Raw genomic sequence first — 21,062 nt, forward strand, 5'->3', positions numbered from 1 at the left:
TCTTCCGTGCTTGTTATAATGTGAATATTTAGATTATATTGGCAAACAGAAACCTAGACATTTGTTCATGGGACAACCTAAAAAGACCTCATGGCAGATTCAGCTGAAGGGTAATACAAACTTACTAGTGTGTCCGCACATTTGTAAATCCTCAGGCCTGTTTATGCTTCCAAATAAATGTTCTGTCTTCAGGATTAGAGCTTTCAGAGTTTCCACTAATTCAGATACAAGTAATAAGCACAATATACCCCAAACTATCAGCCTACCACTAACACAAGGTACCTGTCAGAGTTAGGAAACTTTAGGCTCACCACTTAATATATTCAGCAGCATTTATAATAATGAACAACTAATAGCAAAAAGGTGAAATACTTACATCCTATCTCAGTTCCTCAAAATATCCAATGTTTCTAGCTCTAGAAACAAAGTAAGAGAAGTCTGTCACATGGAATTGTATTTATGTTCTGATTTGACTCAAGCACTGAGTGGACATATAGGCTATCTAGAAAAAAAATTTAAAAAAAAAAAAAAAAAAAAAAAAAAAAAAAAAAAAAAAGTTTAGGATGGGAAAAATTAGAAGACTAAAATATTATCCAAAATCAACAACAAAGGAAGCCATTCCTGGTAAATCTAAGAATAAGACCGTAAGCAAATCCCACTTTTAGAGTGCTTTTCAGCTGGCACTGATGATTAACCAAAGTGGTTTGAAGGGAGTAAATCTCAGCCACATGGCTTGAGATTTCCAGTGTGGAAATTTGCAACCAAATTATTGCAATGTAAGGCTGCAAAATTTAAGGGGTTCCTATGGGGAATCAGGATTAAACCACATCAAGGAAGTGTTAAGCATGATAGTCCAGAAAGAGCTCAGGAAATCCTTAAAGCTGGTGGCTGGAAGCTCTCAGGAGAGCTATCAATCCATAATGCATCTCATACTGTATTAGCTGCTCTAGGGACAATGTGGTGCTCAAGGCAGACACTTGGCCTAATGTCACAAAACCTCCATGTTCCTGTACCCCACGTTGGCCCACAGCTGTCCCTGACCACATCCTGAGAGATGACCCAGCAAACCACATCAGGCCTTCAGCTTAGGGCACTACACCTTCGTCTGAACACTGACCTTCAAAGCACAAAACTTCCAATATTTTCCTGCTCTTAACACCTTTCTTGTATCTCCTTTTCTTTCTCTGCCCCACTTTTTCCAACCCCACATTACTGAAAAAACCCACAGCTCACCAGCCTGTCTCAGGTAAGGCTCCCTTATGCTGTTTTATCCTGACAGAGTCAAATTAAAAAGGCAGCTAAAAACCTAAAAACCTATCACTTCAGTGGTTGATATCAATTAAAATTTGCCAGGTCTCAGAACATCTAATAAATTCATATGCTGAAATTATTAGAAAGATAATTGGGAAGCCATCTAGTCTTACTAGTCATAACCTCTCTCTTTTCTGTTCTTTCTTCTCTGCTTTTACACTTTTGTTCTGCTGTTGTTGTGAGGTACAGCTGGACAACAAAAAGCACAGTGAATGCTCAGCACACTTCACCAAATCACAAGACAAGTGATACCATCTTTATATAAAGATAAAATTTTTGGTTGCTTTTTCATATAAGAACCAACCAAAAACCTCAAGTATGAAACTGTCTTTGAAATAAAATTGCAGATGTTTTTAGTTTAAATCCTCTCTGTAGCTAATAAAAGGGAAGTAGGGGATATTCATACAAACTTTCTTGATACTACAAACATTAATCTCCCTCCATATCTTCAGAAGACTCAAAGTATCAGACATTATTTGACACTCAGTATTTCATAGAACAGCATCTCTGGCCAGATGATGTCAGATAATGGTTACTTCTGTATGGTGACAGTGCTACATAAACGTCATGAACTCTCAGAGCACTTTATTCCAATAAAAAAATAACACAGCAGATGACTTGGACTCAGATGAGAATATTTTTAATTCTCAGCAAATACACAGCCGAAACATGTACCTGGTTATGCACCCCTAGATTTCCTAGAATTTATCTCTCATCTTTCTTGTGCCCAGACACAGCCATAAATTTCTCCTACTTCCACAAAGATCATCTTTTGTGAATGGAAAAGTGCTTTGCTGCACTCAGTGCTAGCATTAAAGAACAGAAGACTTCCCTATCTATGAACTACTGCAAACAATACATGTAAGGTTTGAAAAGCTGTTTGTGTATAGCCAGTTCTAACATTTGTTATTTACAAAGATAAAACAACTGTAGTAAATTAATAGTACCAAGACCCTTTGCACTGACCACGGGAGCACTACAGGTGCATTTATAAAGCCAAAGGGCATAGCACTAAAACAGAATAATCCCTTGTGACATACAAAGGCAGTGTCTGATTTGCTTCTGTCATCCAAAGACATTTGCTTGTAGCCGTTCACTACCTAAATCCAAGGTGTTAATGTACTAGCCTGACTTCAGAAATCTCAGGAGTTGCTCACCCCAGGCAAATGATATGCATCTTTTTGGGGAGCCTACTATGCAATATAACACATGAAAGCTCTATTGATAAGAGGAATAAGGCAGCACCTTACATAACATATAAAGGAACAGATTTTTTTTCTCCTTTTCTAGGCTAATTCTTCTCTTCTTAGATTTGTAGGAAAAATAACCATGTTCTTCTTCCACCAACCATCCCCCGCACCTAAAGAAAACCTGCTAGAACAAAAATCCCAAATCCCCTCAAACAAACAACTCTCAGAGCCAATGCAGCACTGGACCATACCTCTCTGTTCAGATCCATTTTAAAGAGCTACAATTTTGTGTTACTAACCTAGGGCCAAATTCAGCATGTTCTACTCATATTAACTTCAATAGTGATGCATGAACAAATAGCATTCAGTGAGACTTCTACTGGTAAGTACTACTTATCAATGTGCAGACTGCCAAATGTAGGCCTTTGTGACCCTGTCTCTCTTAGCTAGTCTGAAGGCACCCTGCCTTTGGAAAGTCTCTGATTCCAGTCAACAATTCCAGAAACATTCCTTCTTCTCTGGGAAAAGTTTTCCTACTTGCATCCTACTTTATCTTTCTCCTAACCACACTCCTTCACCTTTTCCAAGCTGCGTGTGAAAGACTGTGTGGTAGATCTTTATGTATGTACACATCCTTTGCATGTTTAGGAGCATTCTGGAATGGTCCACAACCATAAAAACACACCCTGTTTGCTGTGACAAGTGTTACATTTGCAATCAGAAATGCTGGAGAGTTGCAAGCCCAGAAAACAGGTCTGGAAACCTTGCATGAGTTCCTGCATGGAAGCTGGAAATGGAGACTACTGCACTTATGGAAGTCAGGCACATCCCTCAAGGCTGACACCTGGAACCTCCCTCCACTCTAGGGAGACTTTCTTCCTGCTCTGTTTTAACTGACAAGGTAATTCTTACAATTTAGGAACAGCTCCACAATTTGGAGATTGCTAACAACTCATTACAGAGCATAACTTGAAACTGATGCCTGGAAGGCTGGCCTGAAACAGAGAGTGGACAGAGCTAGAGAATAAAGTAGGTATTTATTGAAAGGTCTCCAGGATCCACCTCGGGCAGGACAGGAGCCTGACCAGGGCTACATCCCGAGTCTACTACCAAATGCCACACAAAAATGGCCTGCTGGTCATGAGGTCTTACATTTTTATCAGTTTTGGTCCCTTTGCACATTGGGGTTTAATTGCTGTCCATTTACAGCTTCAGGTTGTGAGGTCTCATCCTTCTTGTTCCTCCCTTCAGTCCATCATTGTTTATGCTTTTGGACTTGAAAGTTGTCCTTGGTTCTCAGCAGAAAAGGGATTTGTTTTGTCTACCTACCCTGTGAAGAGAGCTTACTGGCATTTAATATGAGGTTCAGAACTACATCCCTAGGTAACACAGAATCTGCAAGCCAAAGCTTAGGGCATCATTACGAAGCAAGTTAGAACATCTTCAGCAGTGAGAAACACCACGCACAGATGCAGCGGCTCCTGATGGGTCTGGAAGTGCTCAGCTCAAGGGCTGAAAGGAAGTCAGCTTCAGAGCAGATATGCACAAATGGGATGTAATAGGGACTAAGACCCTGCACTAGCAAAGAGAAGCCACATGCAACTCCTTCCCACTTCTTCCTGATGTAACTCTGTGCTGGGCTTCATGCTGTAGAAGCCATTTCCATTTTGTGGAAATAAGCAAGAAGCTCCAGTTTGGCATTTAAAGGCTACATCTCAAGACCCTGTCCCTGGGAAGTGCTGACTATTTTATTTTTGCTGCAATCAGTTCTCTTTTGCAATGCCCAGCACTCTACACCCTCTGCAGACCCACACTCTTCCTTACGGATTTATATCCAACTTTTCAACAGGAGCTCAGGCAGGGAAGATATCTGACTTACTCAGAAATAACTCTGAGAAAAGCATGAACCAGCTTCAGAGTTCAGCAGCTCAATGATTTTGTGTGATCCACAGAAAAAAGCAACAGACTCTCAGGACTGTACAAGAAACAAATAGGAAATTTCTCATTTGAAATGGAAGTGGATAAAAGTATCAGAATAGTACATGGAAAGCTGACACAGGAACCAATGAGCCAGCTCCTACTGATCCATTTCAGTGAAAATTTTGCTCTCGTATAACGTTGCTCTTAATAAACAGCAGTGAACCCAAGATATTATTTGCTCATGGGTGCTGTCAGAAAGCTAAATATGCTTTTACAGTTGTAGGCTGAGGTCATAAAGTGAGACTCTCCCTCAAAAAACCTACAGCAGTACAAAACATTCCAAGTTATTTGATCTGAAGCATTTCAGACACTTTTGGAAAAAATTTTGAGTGAAAACCTTCTGTTTAAATTCAGCCTGTATAATCCCATAAGAAAGGTTATTGTATTCCAACATGGTAACAGAATGTTTCCATTTAAAAGACAGCAGAATTCCTGCCTTATTTGTTACATTACATGGGATTTTGGAGCACCTGCTGCAGCAGGCTATTGCATGTAAACTTCAATGGTATTTTCAGTACAGGTAATACAATAACTACACTTATTTACCTGACAAATTGGCACCTCTCATTAGAATTCTGACCCTTTTCAGCTATTTAAAGCATTGGTTCAAGAAGAGATTTTCTTGATACTGATTTTCTGATACTATATCATAACACAACTGATGGTGAGGGTGTAATAATTTATGGTATTTTATGAGTTTTCTACCCAGTTGCAAAATAGAAACTGAAGGTGCATTTTGCTTATTAAGAATAATAATAGTAATATTCAAAATTCATACTGCATCAAACACACCTGTGACAGTGACAATTCTGTGACTGAGGTTAAGCATGACTTCCTAGCAGTTACAAACACTTCTCCTTTAAAACTGAATATAGGCATTGTTCCATAAAATGGTAACTCTGGTTGTAGGGCACTTAACATCAGATTTAAAAAGGTGAGAGAATCACATGATACTACATTTTCATTAAGTAACTTTTCTTGATGAAAACTCTTCAGCTAAGTCTTGAAAGGTACATAAGAATCCTGGAGGGTAGTTTGAAAAAGCCTCTGAGATCATGAAGTCCAACCATGTGCCACTGTCATGTCCACCACTAAATAATATCCCCAAGTGCCATGTCTGTGCATTTGCTGAACACCTCCAGGGATAGGGATTCCACCATTTTCCCTGGGCAGCCTGTTCCAATGCCTGAGCACTCAGCAAAGACATTTTCCCAATATCTATTCTAAACTTCCTCTGGTGCAACTTGAAGCAGTTTCCTCTTGTTCTATTGCCCATTATGTGGGACAAGAGATTGACCCCCACCTGGCTACTATCTCCTTTCAGGCAGTTGAAGAGAACAATAAGGTTCCCTGAGCCTCCTTTTCTCGGGGCTAAACAGCCCCATCTGCCCCAGCCACCCCCATGTGCTCCAGGCCCATCACCAGCTTTGTTGTCCTTTTTTGGACACGCTCCAGCTCCATTCTCTCAGCAGGCTTTGTTTGATAGTTATCACATCTTCACCCTGGCTCTCCAACCCAGTCATCTCAGATCTTCATTTTGTACCTTCCTCTTCTCTGCTCCCAGTGCTCAACAGGGCATGCCTGGCATGCACTTCAATGCTGATCCAGGCCTCCAAGTTTTCTCTTTCCCTTGTACACCCACCAGAGCCAGGCCTCCCTTTTTCTGCTACCGAAGCACCCCATCAGCTCCCAACCCGCTGATCCAGGCTCTATCCTTGTGCAGGCTGCTGCTGAGCAGGCAGAACTGGGTCCCCACACCAGTGAGCAGAAGCACCCTAACACCAGCACACCAATCTAGAGAGCATCCATGTGAGACCCTACTGCCAGGCCCTGGGAGGGCTTATTCCATCTACCGGTGCCTCCAGGAAGTTTCCCAGCACTGGAACTCGAGGTGATGCAGTACTAAGGTTTGACCTCAGGCAGGTTTCCCTGAAGGCTCAGAGCAGTAACAAGCTGAAGGGCAGCTGGAGTATCCAGCTCCTACACTGCAACCAAACTAGTGCAAATGAGAAACTAAAACACCTTTAGCACTCCCATTTACTTGATGAAAGAGACAAGAGCAAGGCACTGCTGAAAGAGAGGTGGGCACTCAGGGAGGGGCAGGAGTGAGAAAAAGGCAGCTCTAAAAAGCAGCACTGACCCCTGAGGATCTGAAATCCCAGGGAGTGTGGCAAAAAAATCCCATAGGAACCTGAAGAAAGCAAGTGCAGTCTGAAAACAAATGTAAAAAGGAGATTGCTTGGTGGCATCTCACAGAGATTATAGGATTACAGTGGGATAGTTCACATGGCTGAATAACACAAACTTTTAAGAAAAAACACGCTGGGAAGGTGAGGAAGATGGATGACTTAGAGCCCATGCAAAGGGCTGGCTGGGAGACACATTGCTTTGCTTCGAACAAGTGACAAGTGAGTCCAGACACGGGTGAGGATCAGAGAACAGTCCAACACCCATTACTTTGTACTAGGGGCCTGCTACAGACCTCCTGATTCAGAGGGGAAGTAGGAGAAGCCTTTGTTTGAAAGCTGAAGGGAGCTCCATGAGCTGGTACTCCAGAGCTCTGGTCCTCACCAGTACTCAGGGTGGGAACCACCCTGAGATCTGCAGATAGGGTAATGCATCCGGGCAGAGGCAATCCACATCTCCAGTCTGTGTTTATGTTAATTTCTTTGTGCACTTGACTGATGAGTGTTCTGGACTTCTTACAATGGGATGTAAAGGGCAGCTGCAAGATTGTGATTAAAGCTCTGAGAAGTGAGAAAGAGGCATAATACACTTACAGACTGGCACTTCAGAGCAGAATTCAGCTTACTTCGGAGTTGTTCTTGGTTAGGATCCCGTGGAAGACTGCTGAGGAAGGGAAGGGAAAGCTTGTGAGAGCTGGCTGGTCTTCAAGAACAGCCACCTCAAAGCATGAGACAGCCCATTCCTGCATGCAGGAAGTCAAACAGGCATGGTGGAAGGCCAACAGGGATGAGGAGAGCACCTTACTCCTGAGTTCAAACACAAGAATGAAGATCTGTATCATTCCTGAATCAACAGTTCTGCAAGACCACGTCAAGAACCAAGTATCTTTACTGCTTTTTGGGATTTTTTTTAAGACTGAAGAATTACAGCCCCATGTTCCTGAACGCATGCATTATATTTTTGAAATGAGACAAGGCTTTGTGTAAGCCACTTAAAGTAGCTGTGCCTGGGCAATGGTCACCACATGATTCTGCACTCATCTCCTTCTCTCCTCAGTTACTGTTGGCTGGAATTCCCAAGTGTCCCGTGAGATGACAGCAAACATGACTTGCCTATGCAGCACAATATGGACCACGTCTTAAACAGCCAGTCCACAATAATAAACTTCTAGTTTTTCAAATTAGCACAGCCTGCTACTCACACACTGGATTTTAGCTTTCTCCGATTGTAGCCACCTCAAAAAGATAAAGGAAACGTTTTCCACTTCCAGAGCCTGATGCAAAAGACATTAACTCAATGTGTATCTCCTTGTTCAGAAATTAGCCCCAGGAAACGTATCCCAACAGAGATGCCATTAATTGCAGTTAAATTTGGGTGATATTTCAGGATCACCAAGCCTGCACAAGAAAACTCAAACACTCAAGCAATATCTGCATTACTGTATTCCCTGTCATCTCTTCCCATCTGATCCCCATATTTCCTACAGCCATGGCACAGTGAGTGACTTTGCAATTCTTTCCCAGGGACTTTGGCCTTTCTGGACACTCAAAAGGAACAGAAAGGCATGAAACATTTATCCCAACATCCTGGGAAAACACCGTTTAATGTGAAGGAGGGAATTTTGTCTTTTTGAATGATAAATCTGCAATTTTGTGATTCACAGTATCACAAAATAAGTCAATGTAAAGCTACACCAAAACCAGATCCTGCCCTATCCTCTGCACTGTCTCTGCTCTTGTTGGGCTTTAGTTGAGCCGACCCGACACCAGAATCCAACAGAATGCAATTGTCCTTTTCTCCTAGATGTGTTTTCTGTCAAGTCTGTAAAATGAACCGACTCACAGAGAAATTGGATGAGCCCCACAGCTGGTTCAAGGTAAGCAGAGGACCTGCATGCCAAGCCTAAAAAGGAAAACTACAGAGAGATGGGTTCATATTTCTTTCTCACAATAAGGGGAACCATGAATGAGCTCAATCTTCCTTCCACAGACTCACTCTGCCCCTTCAGTAAAGACATACCATAAGAGAGCTTTTAGTTTTAATGCCTTGAGTGCTTTGGCTTCTTTACCTCTGTAGCCATTATGATAGAGGACATTGAAAGACAAAAGATAGTTAATCTACTTGTGGTCCACCAGGATTTTTTCTAGGTGTGGCTATGGTCAATCTTCAAACTTTTCTATAGAGTATTTTTCACTCTATATTGTCAGTGATCTTTAAACACGATGGGCAGCCATTAGCACCTCTCAGCAGAACAATATGAAATATCAGCGTGGAGAACGATGCAAATCAAGCGTGATGGATGTGAATAGTTTCAGGGTGTTTTTGCTCTCCCAGTAACTCCTGGTTTGGAGAGCACCCCAACAAGAAAATGGATCTGTGCTTTTGGAGTTTTTTTTTTTTTTTTTTTTTTTTTTCTTTTTTTTTTTTTTTTCTTTTTTAATCTTCAGTCCAGGGTAGGTTGAGAAAACATGAAAAGGGCATCATGTCTCATTTTATATCCTTCATGCTTCTCTCTCTCAAGCCAGAGCAGAGCGAGACACCTTAACCACTTACCAAAAAACACCCACAATCCAGACTAGCAGAAGTCAGTCATCACCTCAGAGTTCAGAACAATCCTATCAGTGGTTGTGGGATCTATTTTTCTTAGTCTGTGGTGAAATGCTACACTATTTTTTGCTCGTTCATTTCTTGTGTAGTGTACTAGAGCCAAACACACCCCTTGTTCCAAACCAAATGTGAAATGAAAAGCAGCCTATCATAGAGCATCCTTCCTGTAGCTCCAGGAGACACTGCCTTGAATATTTAGCCCATTTCCAGGGAAATTAATGGCACCTCCTCTAAGGTTTCTCAGTCAGTGGAAATGTCAGAAACAAGAAACCCACATGTTAATCACAGTTTTGGGGAACAGAAACCACATTCTGGCTATTATACATGTTCCATTATACTATGCAACAATTAAGCTTTTCATGGTACAGCAAAAACAAGGAGCCCATGTTTGCTGATGCCTATGGGAATGGCTTTCTCTTCCCGTGGTTGGAAAAAGTAAATTGCTGGAAAGACCTAATCACACTCAAAGAACCACAAGGTAAATGGTAGAACAAGCAAATGTCCACTGATGGCTGTTTTGGGTGTGAGAGGTGCTCTAAACCTACATTTCACCACATGCCCACAGAGACCTAAATGCTGTGACTATAGCACTGTGGCATCTCCACCCTATCCAAAAATCCTCTCACTATTTTCCAGACAAGAGTGTTAATCCCAGCCTGCTTAAATGCTTTTGAAGTTCGGTACCTAAACTGGTCAGGTCACCATCAGACATTCACTGTTTTGTGCAGTAATTTTGTGGTGAGGGGTGTTTTGGAAGGGGAAAAAAAACCCAATCACAAATACTGCTGCTTAAACTGCTGGAAGCAGTCACCAGCATCCCTGGCAGGAATATACGAGTTTTATTTCTTACATCCTGCTCCATTTCTTCTTTCTGCTCAGTGCCAACATGAGCATTTCTGCTGCTGCACAGTGAACTGAACTAGAGAATTGATGTGACTGAAAAATGACCCCATTGTTCTCTACACTATCCCAACAGCAGACATCTCCAGAGTTCTGTTATGCACATGTAATTTAAGCAGATGAAGTAGAGAAATACATTGCATATTTGAAACAGAGACGTACAATGCAGATTTATCTGCTATTCAGGATCATTACCGGCACAAACTTTAGGAACTTAATTTTTCTTCTGAGTAAAAAGTAAGACCACTCAAATGTCACCAATTTTGCCAAAATTTTTCTTCTGGATCAAAGATATTTCGCCTCAAAACAAGAAATTTACCTGACAGTTCCTCTCAAATAATGCTGCAAAGGTGCTGCAATACAAAGGCAGTAGAGGTGAATCCTGCCTTCACTGAAAGAAGTAACAGAAGAGTCAAGTTAACCATAATCTTGCAATATACAACACGAAGTTAATGGAAAATAAGCTTATCAAGGTATCAGAGGACAGCAGGCTACACAGGTGAGGCTTTGTCTGTCCTGTCTGGAGCAAGAGATAGGATAAAATTTACATGCTATTGTGAATAGCTCCTGAAAAGTCGTCTTTGCATTGACATATCCTCTGCGGTGTCAATTTAACAGGTGTGCTTGCTCAAATTGTACCTTCATCAGGGCAGAAATATCATGTTATAATATTTCTACTTGGTATGGGAAGCGAGGAGAGGAAAGGAATAAAATTTCTGTTACTGAGAACTTATCACTAAAAACAAGCACATTCTAATATATTACCAAACTATTTTGTTTCCTAATAAAGGTTGTTTTCTTCCTCAAAGGAAGTCTGCAACTATGCCAAGCAATTTACAAAAACTACATTGCTTTGTAGACAAATGGAATTGTAACTACTTCATGAAGTTTAATGATCAGTGCCCAACACACACCACAGAGACCTGACCCTGCTCCAAGAAAACCAGGGATCGTAACAGAACAGAACCCTTTTCCCTCCTACTGTGAACTGCCATGTAAAATCATGATACAGAGGAACCTTAATGGGAAGTTGCATTCTCAAACCTGCCAAAATGATACTACTTTATGGGGTACATACTTTAGCAGTGCCTGCTTCATCCACAAGAGACCTTCTATAAACCAGTAAAACTGCAGAGCTCATACTTCAGCAGAAGAGAATATAGACTCACATGGAACTCTTAATGCAGATTTGTTAATGGATGTCCCACTCCACACATCCTTTCCTCACTTACAGACATCACACTCCACAGACAGAGAGATGATTTTTTTTTTTTTTTTTTTTTTTTTTTTTTTTTTTTTTTGGCGGGGGGGGTGTCTTTCTTTCTGCAGAGAACACTCCAGGAAGAAGGAAATCACGTTGCCTTTTGCCTGAGCTAGATGACAGAAGACAAGTGACTTTGGAAAAGCTCTAGAAACACCTGATCAGATTTGGGTCTCAGACACTCAAAGAAGTCTGATAGTGAGAGGATGAAGAATACAGGCTGCTTTTCCAGCTTTAGACATCATTATATGAATTTAGGTTGTCATTACTTTAATTCATTTTAGTGGTATAAGCCAAAAGGTGCCACAGGCTAGGACAACACACCTGCTCTGTGCCTTCCCCAAAAGCAAGATGGATGAAGAGCCTGGGGTTTAGTGCTGTTACAGGAGCCACCCTGTCCCATCCGTCTTCACAGATCATCTTTTGAGTGGCAGTGGTCGAAACAAGTTGGAAATTAATCCCTTTGCTAATAAATATCAGCAGGAAAACAGTTCCCTGCTGCAGATGGAAACCAAGTAGCACACAACAGACAGAAAAATAGGTTTTGCTCTGCAGTCTGGAACTGAGCTAACAGTCAAAGCCAGGGTGAGAGGACTCCTCCTCCAGAAACCTCATGCACCTGATTAACATCACTTACAGGTGGAAACCCTCTGTGGGCTGGTAGTTTCCCCTGTGACTAAAGTTTGGCCTTTATTTTTACTCACCAGGATCAGAACTGCAGATTTACTCCCTTTCCACCCAGCACTCCCTGTGTCCATGCAGTCCTTCAGGGCAGGCAAACCACACAGCACTCCATCTCCTGTATTTCCCTTTCCTCCCCTGCATTTTCTCTGACTCTGACATGAAAATGGGGGAGAGAGCAGCAGGTTAGAGGAAAGCCTGCAGAGGATTCCTCCTCCCCAGATTAGGATTTAATTGTATTCCTAGTGAGTCCCTTCTGGTTGTGCTCGGTCTTTCAGATGAATGTTTCATCAATATGATTAGGATCACATCCCTCAGTCTCCTCTATTTACACAATCGGTTGTGACAGCTCAGAGTATAGTACTCCCTAAAGGAAATATTAGATACCACCCTATCTTTTTATTCAAATCATATTTTGCACTCCACACTTTCAGGCTAATGTCATTCTCCCCTGGATTACATATCCGTGATACCCAGAAAGCACTAAAATCCTTCCAATAAGGATTAGATTAATATTTATATTAGCCATACTCCTATTATGATGATCACGGCTATGAAGACCTGGGGAGAAGGATGAGTAGGCTACAGAGCTCGGGGGGCTGGGGAATTGGGCTTGAATGTATAAAAAATGTAGGGCAGTAACAAAATTATTATTATTAATAATAAAGATGATGATGATGATGATGATGATGATGATGATGATGATGATGATGATGATGAAATGAAAGTCACTGTTTCATGAGGTGGAGGGGCATAAGGGAAGTGCCGGCCCTGTCTCCCTCGCCTCATTCCCCCCGCGTCCACTTTCCCCCCAGAGCCGAGATCCCGCGGCTGGCCCGGCGATATTCCCCTTGGGAAGGGGAATTTCTGGAGTGTAACGGTGCCGCCGGAGCCATCGCGGGCCTGTTCCCCGTTCGGCGGGCGCCGCCTCAGAGGGGACCCTCAGGCGGGTCTGTCAGAAGGCTCTTTCCCGGGAAAGGGCCCCCGTCAGCGCCGCGCTCCCCTCAGAGAGGAGGAGGAGGTGGGAACAAGCGAGCAGGTGTTAAAAAGGCGGCCTTGAGGAAGGTGGGAGCGGAAATTCAGACCGAAAGTAAAACTCCATCCCGTTATTCGAAGAGAAAACCTACGGGAAAATATCAGCTCCTTCCTGCCCGGAGCGCTGAGGCGGCTGCCCTGAGGAGGAAGGAGCCTTTTCCCCAGAGAGGGCCGGGGCGGTGCCGTCGGAAGAAAAAGTTTGGAGGTGGATTCGTTTTCCCCCGGGTGCGAGGCGGCGGCGATGCGGTTCGGGGCGAGCAGCGAGGGACGGAGTTTCGTTGGAAAAAAATTACCAGAGAGTTGTTTTCGACGTGCCAGGTCTGCCTTAACGAAAACAACACCAAAGCTCAGAATTTTCGGCGAGGAATGGCCTCAATCCACGGGACGAACCCGCCTCCGCTGCCCCTATTGCCCCGCCGGGGAATTGTGCTGTTATAAATGGGGGCTGCGCACCCAGAGCACCGAACTGCTCCTCGGATTAAGTTAGGGAGTATCCCAGGGAAGTGCTGGCTCGCTGGGAAAGGCCCCAGGGTGGGTATCCCGGCCTCACGGGGCAGGGGGGGAAGCAGCAGAGCCTTTGCCCCGGAGGTTCGGATTCTCCCTGACCCAGAACGGAGTTTTCCCTCTTCACCGGGCAGGGCTCGCACTCCGCCTCCCGCCGCGGTGCTGTAAAAAAACCTATAATCTATTTCTTTATTTCTCCCAGACCCGCCGTGCCCGTCCAGCTCGCGTTTCTAACTCGCATCTTTCCTGCCAGACCGTCGGGAGTGTTGGGGACGGGGCGCGCTGCCCCCGGGCCCGGGAGGTGCCGCCTGTCCCGGCACACGCCCGCCGCACGCCGGGCTGGGGAAGGGGCGTTGCCCCTCGGGGTGTCCCTTCCCTCCCTCCACACAGCGGCCAGAAAATCCCGCCGAGGCCAGGCGGGGCTCCCCGCCCGCTGTTTGCGGCAGTAAATCACATTACCGAGCAAAGCGCAAGGGTAGTTAACTTTATCTTCCGTTAATGTAAACAAATATAAAGCGTTCAGTTCCTTGATCTTTATTTAAAGCTGGCGTTGTTTATCGGTGTCATCCTATGAAGATTAATTAGATACCTTTATTCACAATTTGGCGTCTGACACCCCATTTTAGGAATGCATTATAATCACAAGGTGTTAATTGGGGCCAGCCAGGCACTTACGTTTCTATTAAACAGTGTGAGGACTTTTCACAAGTATTAAGTTCTTTTTTCACCGCGCGGTGCAAAATTATACAGCTTTTAATAACGGAGCGCGGCGGAATCGCGCCGGGCCATCGGTGTTTGTTTGCGGGGCGGGCGGGGGCGGCCGCAATGTCACCGCACCCCGGCTGGGGACAGGGGACAGCCCTGCCCGGGGGCTTTTCCCGGAGGGGGTGGCCCCGCTGGGGAGAGAGAGAAAAAAAAAAAAAAAAAAAAAAAAAAAAAAAAAAAAAAAAAAAGACTAATATGCTCAGTCCTTAGTCTTTTAAAAATTGCCGCAAATCTCCATTCTGATCCAGAGGGGTCCTGGGGCAGAGGAAGAGCTGACAGCACAGTTCGCCACCGCCCGAAGCCCGAGAGGCGAAGCGCTGATCGAAATCTCCTCGGCCACCCGCCTTGCCCCGCTCCGGAGGGGGGGAGCCCCTGTGGGTGCCCCCCGATAGCGTTACCTCCACCGGGGACAGCCCCGGCCTCAGCCCCGGCTTTATTTTGTTTGCAGCCGGGAATCGTTCACAGCTTAATCCCATTACTGCCTGCATATCCTCAGGAAAGGTCCCGCGGGCTGCCGCGGGAGCCGCGGTTCAATCGCCCTGCCAGAAGCTTTCCCCTGAGATAAGCGGGCAGGGGAATTTCTTGCCTCGTTCCGGGAAGCGGAGGGGGTGAGGAGGGGGCGGCGGGCAGAGCTCACACCTCGCCTGTGGCAGAAGGGAGGAGGTGGGGGCGGACAGGAGTCCGTCCTATTTTGGAGTCAGTATTTTAGAGTTAGGCGGGAGCTCCCGGCTCGTGCAGAGGATGCACAGGACAACCGTGGCAAAGCAAGAGCAAAAGAGACTTTTTCAAAGAAAAACAAAATTAAAGGAAAATTACACAGAGAATGCAACAGATAAAGTGTCAGCAGTGCAAAGGATAGTTAGATTTAGAAATGACAACTCAACCCCAGGATTGTGGTCCCTCCTCCCCTTTTACGGCACACGGCAGATGCAAAGATGAGGCAGAGCCATACCCTCTTATGCTTGGCACCACCACATTTATTAAAAATTATTACTATGTACATAGAAAAAACAAAACAAACAGGTTTCATAGGAGGAGGAAAAGTTTGTGGGCCAGCTGCTCTGGGGCTGATCAGTTTAAAATGGCTGAAACTACAGGCAAGAATGGGTAAGTTAAATCACTTCCAGTTTCATACAGGGCAGTTGAAAAAGTCACTTTACATACACATAAATAGTAATCTCCTTTTGCAATACTTTGTATGGTAAGTTTAATTAGCAAAAAAAAAAAAAAAAAAAAAAAAAAAGCCTTTTGAACTTCAAATCACCACCGGATGTCCTTCCAACTGAGCAGCTATAGGTCAGCTATTTATACATTATTCCACAATATTCTACAGTGTACCTAGACAAAACACAACTGTACACTTTGTTTTTGGCCACCTCAATAAAGGTTAGGCTTTTGGGATGGAGGCAGGGGTTTTTTTTTAATGCAAGTTCTAAGCTAAGAAAAGTCAGTTTTGGTTGTAATCCTGTCACTGGCAACAAGACCTTCAAGTTAAAATCCTGCCTGGCGAGCAGGCCTTATTTTGGCATTTTCTGCCAAAAAAAATAAAAAGCTGTAGCTGAGCAATATCCAACTCAGCCAACTGTGTTGTGGATGGGTTGAAAAAACCATCTCAGTCTAAAGTAGAACATAGCATTTGTGCAATTCCCTGCAACCTAGTTCCCTTTTATCAAGCAGGGAAGAAAATTAAATTTGGGATCCCACCCCCTCTTTCCTTGCTCAGGAGTGCATAGATCTGATCAGGCCTCTGAGCCAACCCAAGCTGTACACTTCAGTGTCTCTAATAAATATGCCACATATTTAGACACTAGAGTCCTCACAGCTTCTGCATATAGTTCATTCTAAACAAGGGGAAGAGAATTAGCCCACGGTTTGCCCATTCCCTACTTCTGTTACCTGCAAACAGTCAAAAAGCTTTGGCACCTTCTTTAGAATTGCACACAACAACAAGGTGGAAGGCAAGAGTCTTTTTGGCAATTGTAATGCAAAAAAACCCAAGGCCACCCTGAAAAAAAAAAAAAAATCAGCCAATTGGAATAAAAAAGATGTTTTAAGAACTAGTATAGAAAGCATAGTATCCCATGCCTTTTGAAGTGTCTTTGCTATAGTCCTCAGCATTAATGTCCTCACATTTCATCGTTGGGGAATTTTCGTTGCTGGAAGTGCTAGGGGAAAGCCGTCTTCTCTTACAAGCACCTGTGTAGACCCCAGAATCATTGGAATCTAGAGACTTTATAGAGGGTGGAGTCTCTATCCAAGACGAGCCGATTTCTTCTTTCACCTTGTCCTTGGAAAGCTGTCCTTGGTCTTCAGTGAATCCCGGGGGACTTGTTCTGGAGGGCCAAGTTAGTGCTGGTGGCATTTTCCGCTGGTAAGAGCCCCTGCTCCCCCAGCCTGCCATGGATGGAAATGTCGGGTCAGGGTAGTATCCCAGGGCATGGGACGTCTGAAGGGGAAGGGATTTAATGCCATAAGGGAGCAAGGTGCTGTGAGAATACTCTGTCTCATAGGAGTTCATGTCCAGTTTGTTGGCACTGGGCTGCTGCATGGGCGACACAAACCAGCGCTGGGGAGAGCTGGCCACCTCCTCGTTCTGCTGCGGGGACAGCAGCCCGTTCGTCTGAGGAACAGTTCTCTCACCGTTGTAAAATCTGGCTGGGGGCAGGTTGTTGACAAACTGTTCTTGGAAGAATGGCTGCACGCTGTATCGGGTGCCAGGGACGATCTGGTGGGATCTAGGAGAATCCGTGGGAGATGGAGTTAATCTGTCATTTTCGGAAGCTGTGTACATGCTACGACACAAAAGAGAAATACTGAGTGTTTTTCTTTGCAATTTCAGTATGACAGTAACACAACACAAAAACACAAACACACAGAAACTAGATATTTCTTAATTAGAATCATGACTGCATTTAATTGGATGGCTATTTGTTTTACTCTGATTTAGTAAGGTGCATTTCCTAGACCGATGTAAATTTTGTATTACTGCTACAAGGAATAGCACAAGTGAAGGTAGAAAGTGACTATTAGGCAAGTCTTTGCTGACAATTTAAAGAAACGGCCTGTTCTGTTCAATATACTGCTGCTGGTAAAATCTGCAGGCCAGCTAGGTTCTGCCAGCACAAGTTTTCTACCAAAATTCAGAAGCCAGCAGAAAGACAGGCCATCTAGACAACACACTATTCAGACATTTTAACACAAGCAAAATTTCCAGAAGAATTAGTGGTGCTGGGTAACTGAATTAGTGTCTAAAGAAAACCCCTTCCACAGACATTTCATGCCAGAATCATGCCTCCTAGACTGACATCTGCAAAAGAAGATAGAGATGTACTTACGAGTCATAGTTGTCTCTGAAGCCTTTTGCAAAAGGATTATGGTCAATTTTGAGCTGTGTAATCTAAAAGCGAAAGCAGAATATTATAAGATGATATGCTGAACGCACAAGTCAATTTTCTTCTTAATTGCAATTTTATACATCCATGCTTACTTACATCAGTGTTTTGATATGCTGTAACTGCTATGAACTGTGTTTCAGGGAAAACAAATGTTTGAGTCTTTGAGGAATCATTCAGATCTTCAACACCATCTTCAGTCACTTCCACAATGTGAAGTCGGGGCTGGTACTTGTGTAGGGACTGAAGTACTATCATCTAAAAGAAAAAAAAAAAAAAAATGAAAGAGACAACATCTTTAGACAAACCGCATTTAACATTAAAAGACCTATTTTACAGCATGACATTTTCTTCCTGTAAATTGCAATCTCCTGTTTTAGAACTGGAGCAGTTTTAACCGTTCTCAGGACCCGAGTCACAGCTTGTAGCCCTGTTTCACTAAGAGCTATTGGCCAACCTCCCACTTTTTGAGGAACTCTATGGGATCAATACATTGGCTAAAACTAAAGAAATTCGCACATCATCTCCCAACATTTTCAACTATTTCTTACGGAGAAACAAACAAAACAAGCTCTATGCCCCAGCTCAAGAAGGGAACGAGTCACAAGCACAGTGATGTAGCATCTCGATGAAATGCTGTAAAAGCCCCCAAACCCCGGGATTCCCCCACTGAGCCACCAAGAGCCCCTCGAGCCTCCTTCCTCCCTCATTTACCTGCGCGTTGTTGTTGTTAGCACCTTTATTGTTCGTCAGCTTCAGCTTCCCGAAAGAGATCTCCTGCCTCATCCAGTGAGCGCCGGTGTTGGGCGACTCGGGGTGGACGTAAACCTTGTTGCCTGTGGGAGACCAGGCAGTGAAACGCCGGCCGGGCGCGGGGCTTTGTTCTCCGCTCCCCGAGGCCACCCTCCCGCACAGCCTCCCACACCGCGGGGCAAAAAAAAGAGTTCCACTAAGACCTTAAAAGCGCAGCTCGTCCCTCAGCAGGATGCTGGTGTGAGGAATACCCTGAGGAGGGGGGGGGGGAACTGGGAATCCTTTCCGAGAAACCGAGCGCGGAGAAAAGGGGGCGAGGAGAGCCGCGGAAGGCGCACCCACCTTGCATGTTGTTGTCGGCCTTGCCGCAGGTCACCCACTTGCCCCCCTGGAAGCGCCAGTGGTTGGGGTCCGCCAGCACCACCTCCACGAAGACGTTGTAGTGCGCCGTGGGGTTGAGGCCGGTGATGTTGAAGCTCAGGAAGGGAAACATTCTCCTGGGGAAAGGAGAAAAACCACAAGGCACGGTGAGGGCAGGCTGGGGGAGGGGGCGCGGGCTCGGGCGGATGCTGTAGGCGGCCGTGGGTGCCCCGTCCGTCCCGGCACCACAGTGACTAAGGAAGCCCCAGCCGACCCCCGCCATATCTCCCGACCGCGGTGTGCGGGGAAACTGGGGAGCCGCATCCCGGGAAAGCATCCCGGGGAATCACCGACGGAGAGAGCGCGGTTACCCCTCTTTCCCGGGAGAGCGGGCAGCAAGCGCCGCCCGGCACGGACACGGAGCGTCTTCGGGGGTACCACCTCCCCCCCGCCACCCCCATTCCCGACCACCACACCACTTCCCTCCTTTCCACCATCCCCCGTTTCCGCTTACCGGCCCTGCTTGGTGATGATCATCTCCGTCTGGTGCCGGTGGAACTTGAGCCAGAGGGGCCGGTTGCAGAGGAAAACCTGCGCCCGCATCCCGGGCCCGGCGGGCGGCACGGCCAGCGCCCCGAGCCCGCCGCAGGAGCCCGAGGCGGGCGGGTAGGGGCCGTACAGGGCTCCGCCGCCCGCCGCCTGCCCGTACTGGTACCCGCCGCCGCCCCCGAACTGCGCTCGGCCGCCGGGCGGGCACACGGCGCCCGCGAAGCCGCCCGGGGACAGCACGGAGCCGTAGGGGTAGCGGGGCCCGCCGGGGGGCTGATAGACCGAGCCGGGCTGCGCCGCCGGCGGGTACGGGAACAGGGAGCACGGCCCGCCCAGCTCGGCGGCGGGCGGCCCGGGGGACTGCAGGTAGTAGCGCTCGGGGCTCAGGCTGTCCACGGAGTAGCGGGCGGCGGCGGCCGCGGGCAGCTCCTCGTCCCCGCACGGGGTGGCCTTGCGGCCGTCCGGCTTGGGGGCGGCGAAGGGCGGCTCCACCGCCTCCGCCTCGCCCAGGATGGCGGGGGCCGTCCCAAACTTCTTGGGCATCTTGTCCAGGTCGAGGCGCGGGGGCGAGCCCGAGGCGGGCGGCCCGCGGGAGGCGCCAGCACCGCCCGTCCCTGTCCCCGCTCCGGCCGCCCCGCCGCGCCCGCCGCCCTCCAGCGGGAAGAAGGGGGCGCCCGGCAGGGCCCCCGCCGCCGTCAGCAGCGGCTCACCCAGCTGCATCCTCGATGGGCGGTGCGTTCGCGCTCCCACTCAATCCCGAGCCGACCCCGACCTGTGGCCGCGCAGGGCTACGCTCCGGCCCCGCTCCGCCGGGCGATTTATACAGCGCTGCTGCGGCCGCCGGGGAGGGGCTTGCCTCATCCTCGCCCTCCACCCCCGCCGGCCTATTGGCTGCGCCGCGTAACGCTAATTTAATTAGACAGCTACTAATTGGAACAAGTCACCTGTGACTTTGGTGTGCGCCCCGTCCCCTCCCATGCCCCCCTTCCCTCAGCCGGCTACCGAGGGGCTCGGCCCGCTCCGTGTCCCCGCGGCGCTCGGACTGAGGGGAACTGCAGCATCACCCGCGGTGGCTCCGACAGAGGGCCCGGATTCCCCTCTTCCAAAAAAAGTAAAAACCTTTTGCGGAGGTGGCACGGTCCTACCGCTCGGGCGCGTGAGGAAGAATCCCCGGGGCTGAGCGAGAAATGGGGGCGAAATGAAAAATGAAAGGGCTCGGGTGGGAAAAGCGGCACCGCCAGGGAGGGAGGGCGGCGATGAAGCGGCCGCTCAGACGGGGCGGGGGACGCCGGCCCCTCGAACCTCCCGCCGGCCGCTCAAACACTTGGGCTTGTGTCTCTGCAGAGTCCAGCAGCCTCCTTCCTTCCTTCCTTCCTTCCTCCCCGCTCCCTGAGCAGCATCCTTATCATGGGGTTAACACGTTCCACCTTACCCGTGGGAAGTGTCGGGTTCGGTCCGCAATTCCAGTTTTCAGGAACTCGGCAGTCGGTTTCTCACAAGCCGCGTTCCCCTTCGGCGTCTCCCACCGGGAAGGCAGATTTTTAATTGAGGCGGGTGCCAGATCTGTTTGGCGCTTTCTCTCCTTGC

General features: G+C 46.8%; 1 protein-coding gene across 1 annotated transcript; it reads right to left on the minus strand.

Moving 5' to 3' along the window:
• Positions 1 to 15,458: 15,458 nt before the first annotated feature.
• Positions 15,459 to 20,195, minus strand: EOMES (eomesodermin; the record flags this gene model as incomplete). Its single annotated transcript, XM_083877385.1, has 6 exons — positions 15,459 to 17,213; positions 17,757 to 17,818; positions 17,913 to 18,071; positions 18,528 to 18,649; positions 18,909 to 19,063; positions 19,441 to 20,195. 6 exons carry the CDS (start codon positions 20,193 to 20,195, stop codon positions 16,472 to 16,474), a joined length of 1,995 nt encoding a protein of 664 aa, XP_083733511.1. The 3' UTR covers positions 15,459 to 16,471.
• Between the last annotated feature and the right edge of the window lie 867 nt (positions 20,196 to 21,062).

The sequence above is a fragment of the Zosterops lateralis genome (genome assembly GCF_965231275.1).
Source record: "Zosterops lateralis genome assembly, chromosome: 1".
In the NCBI taxonomy this organism is placed as follows: Eukaryota; Metazoa; Chordata; class Aves; order Passeriformes; family Zosteropidae; genus Zosterops; species Zosterops lateralis.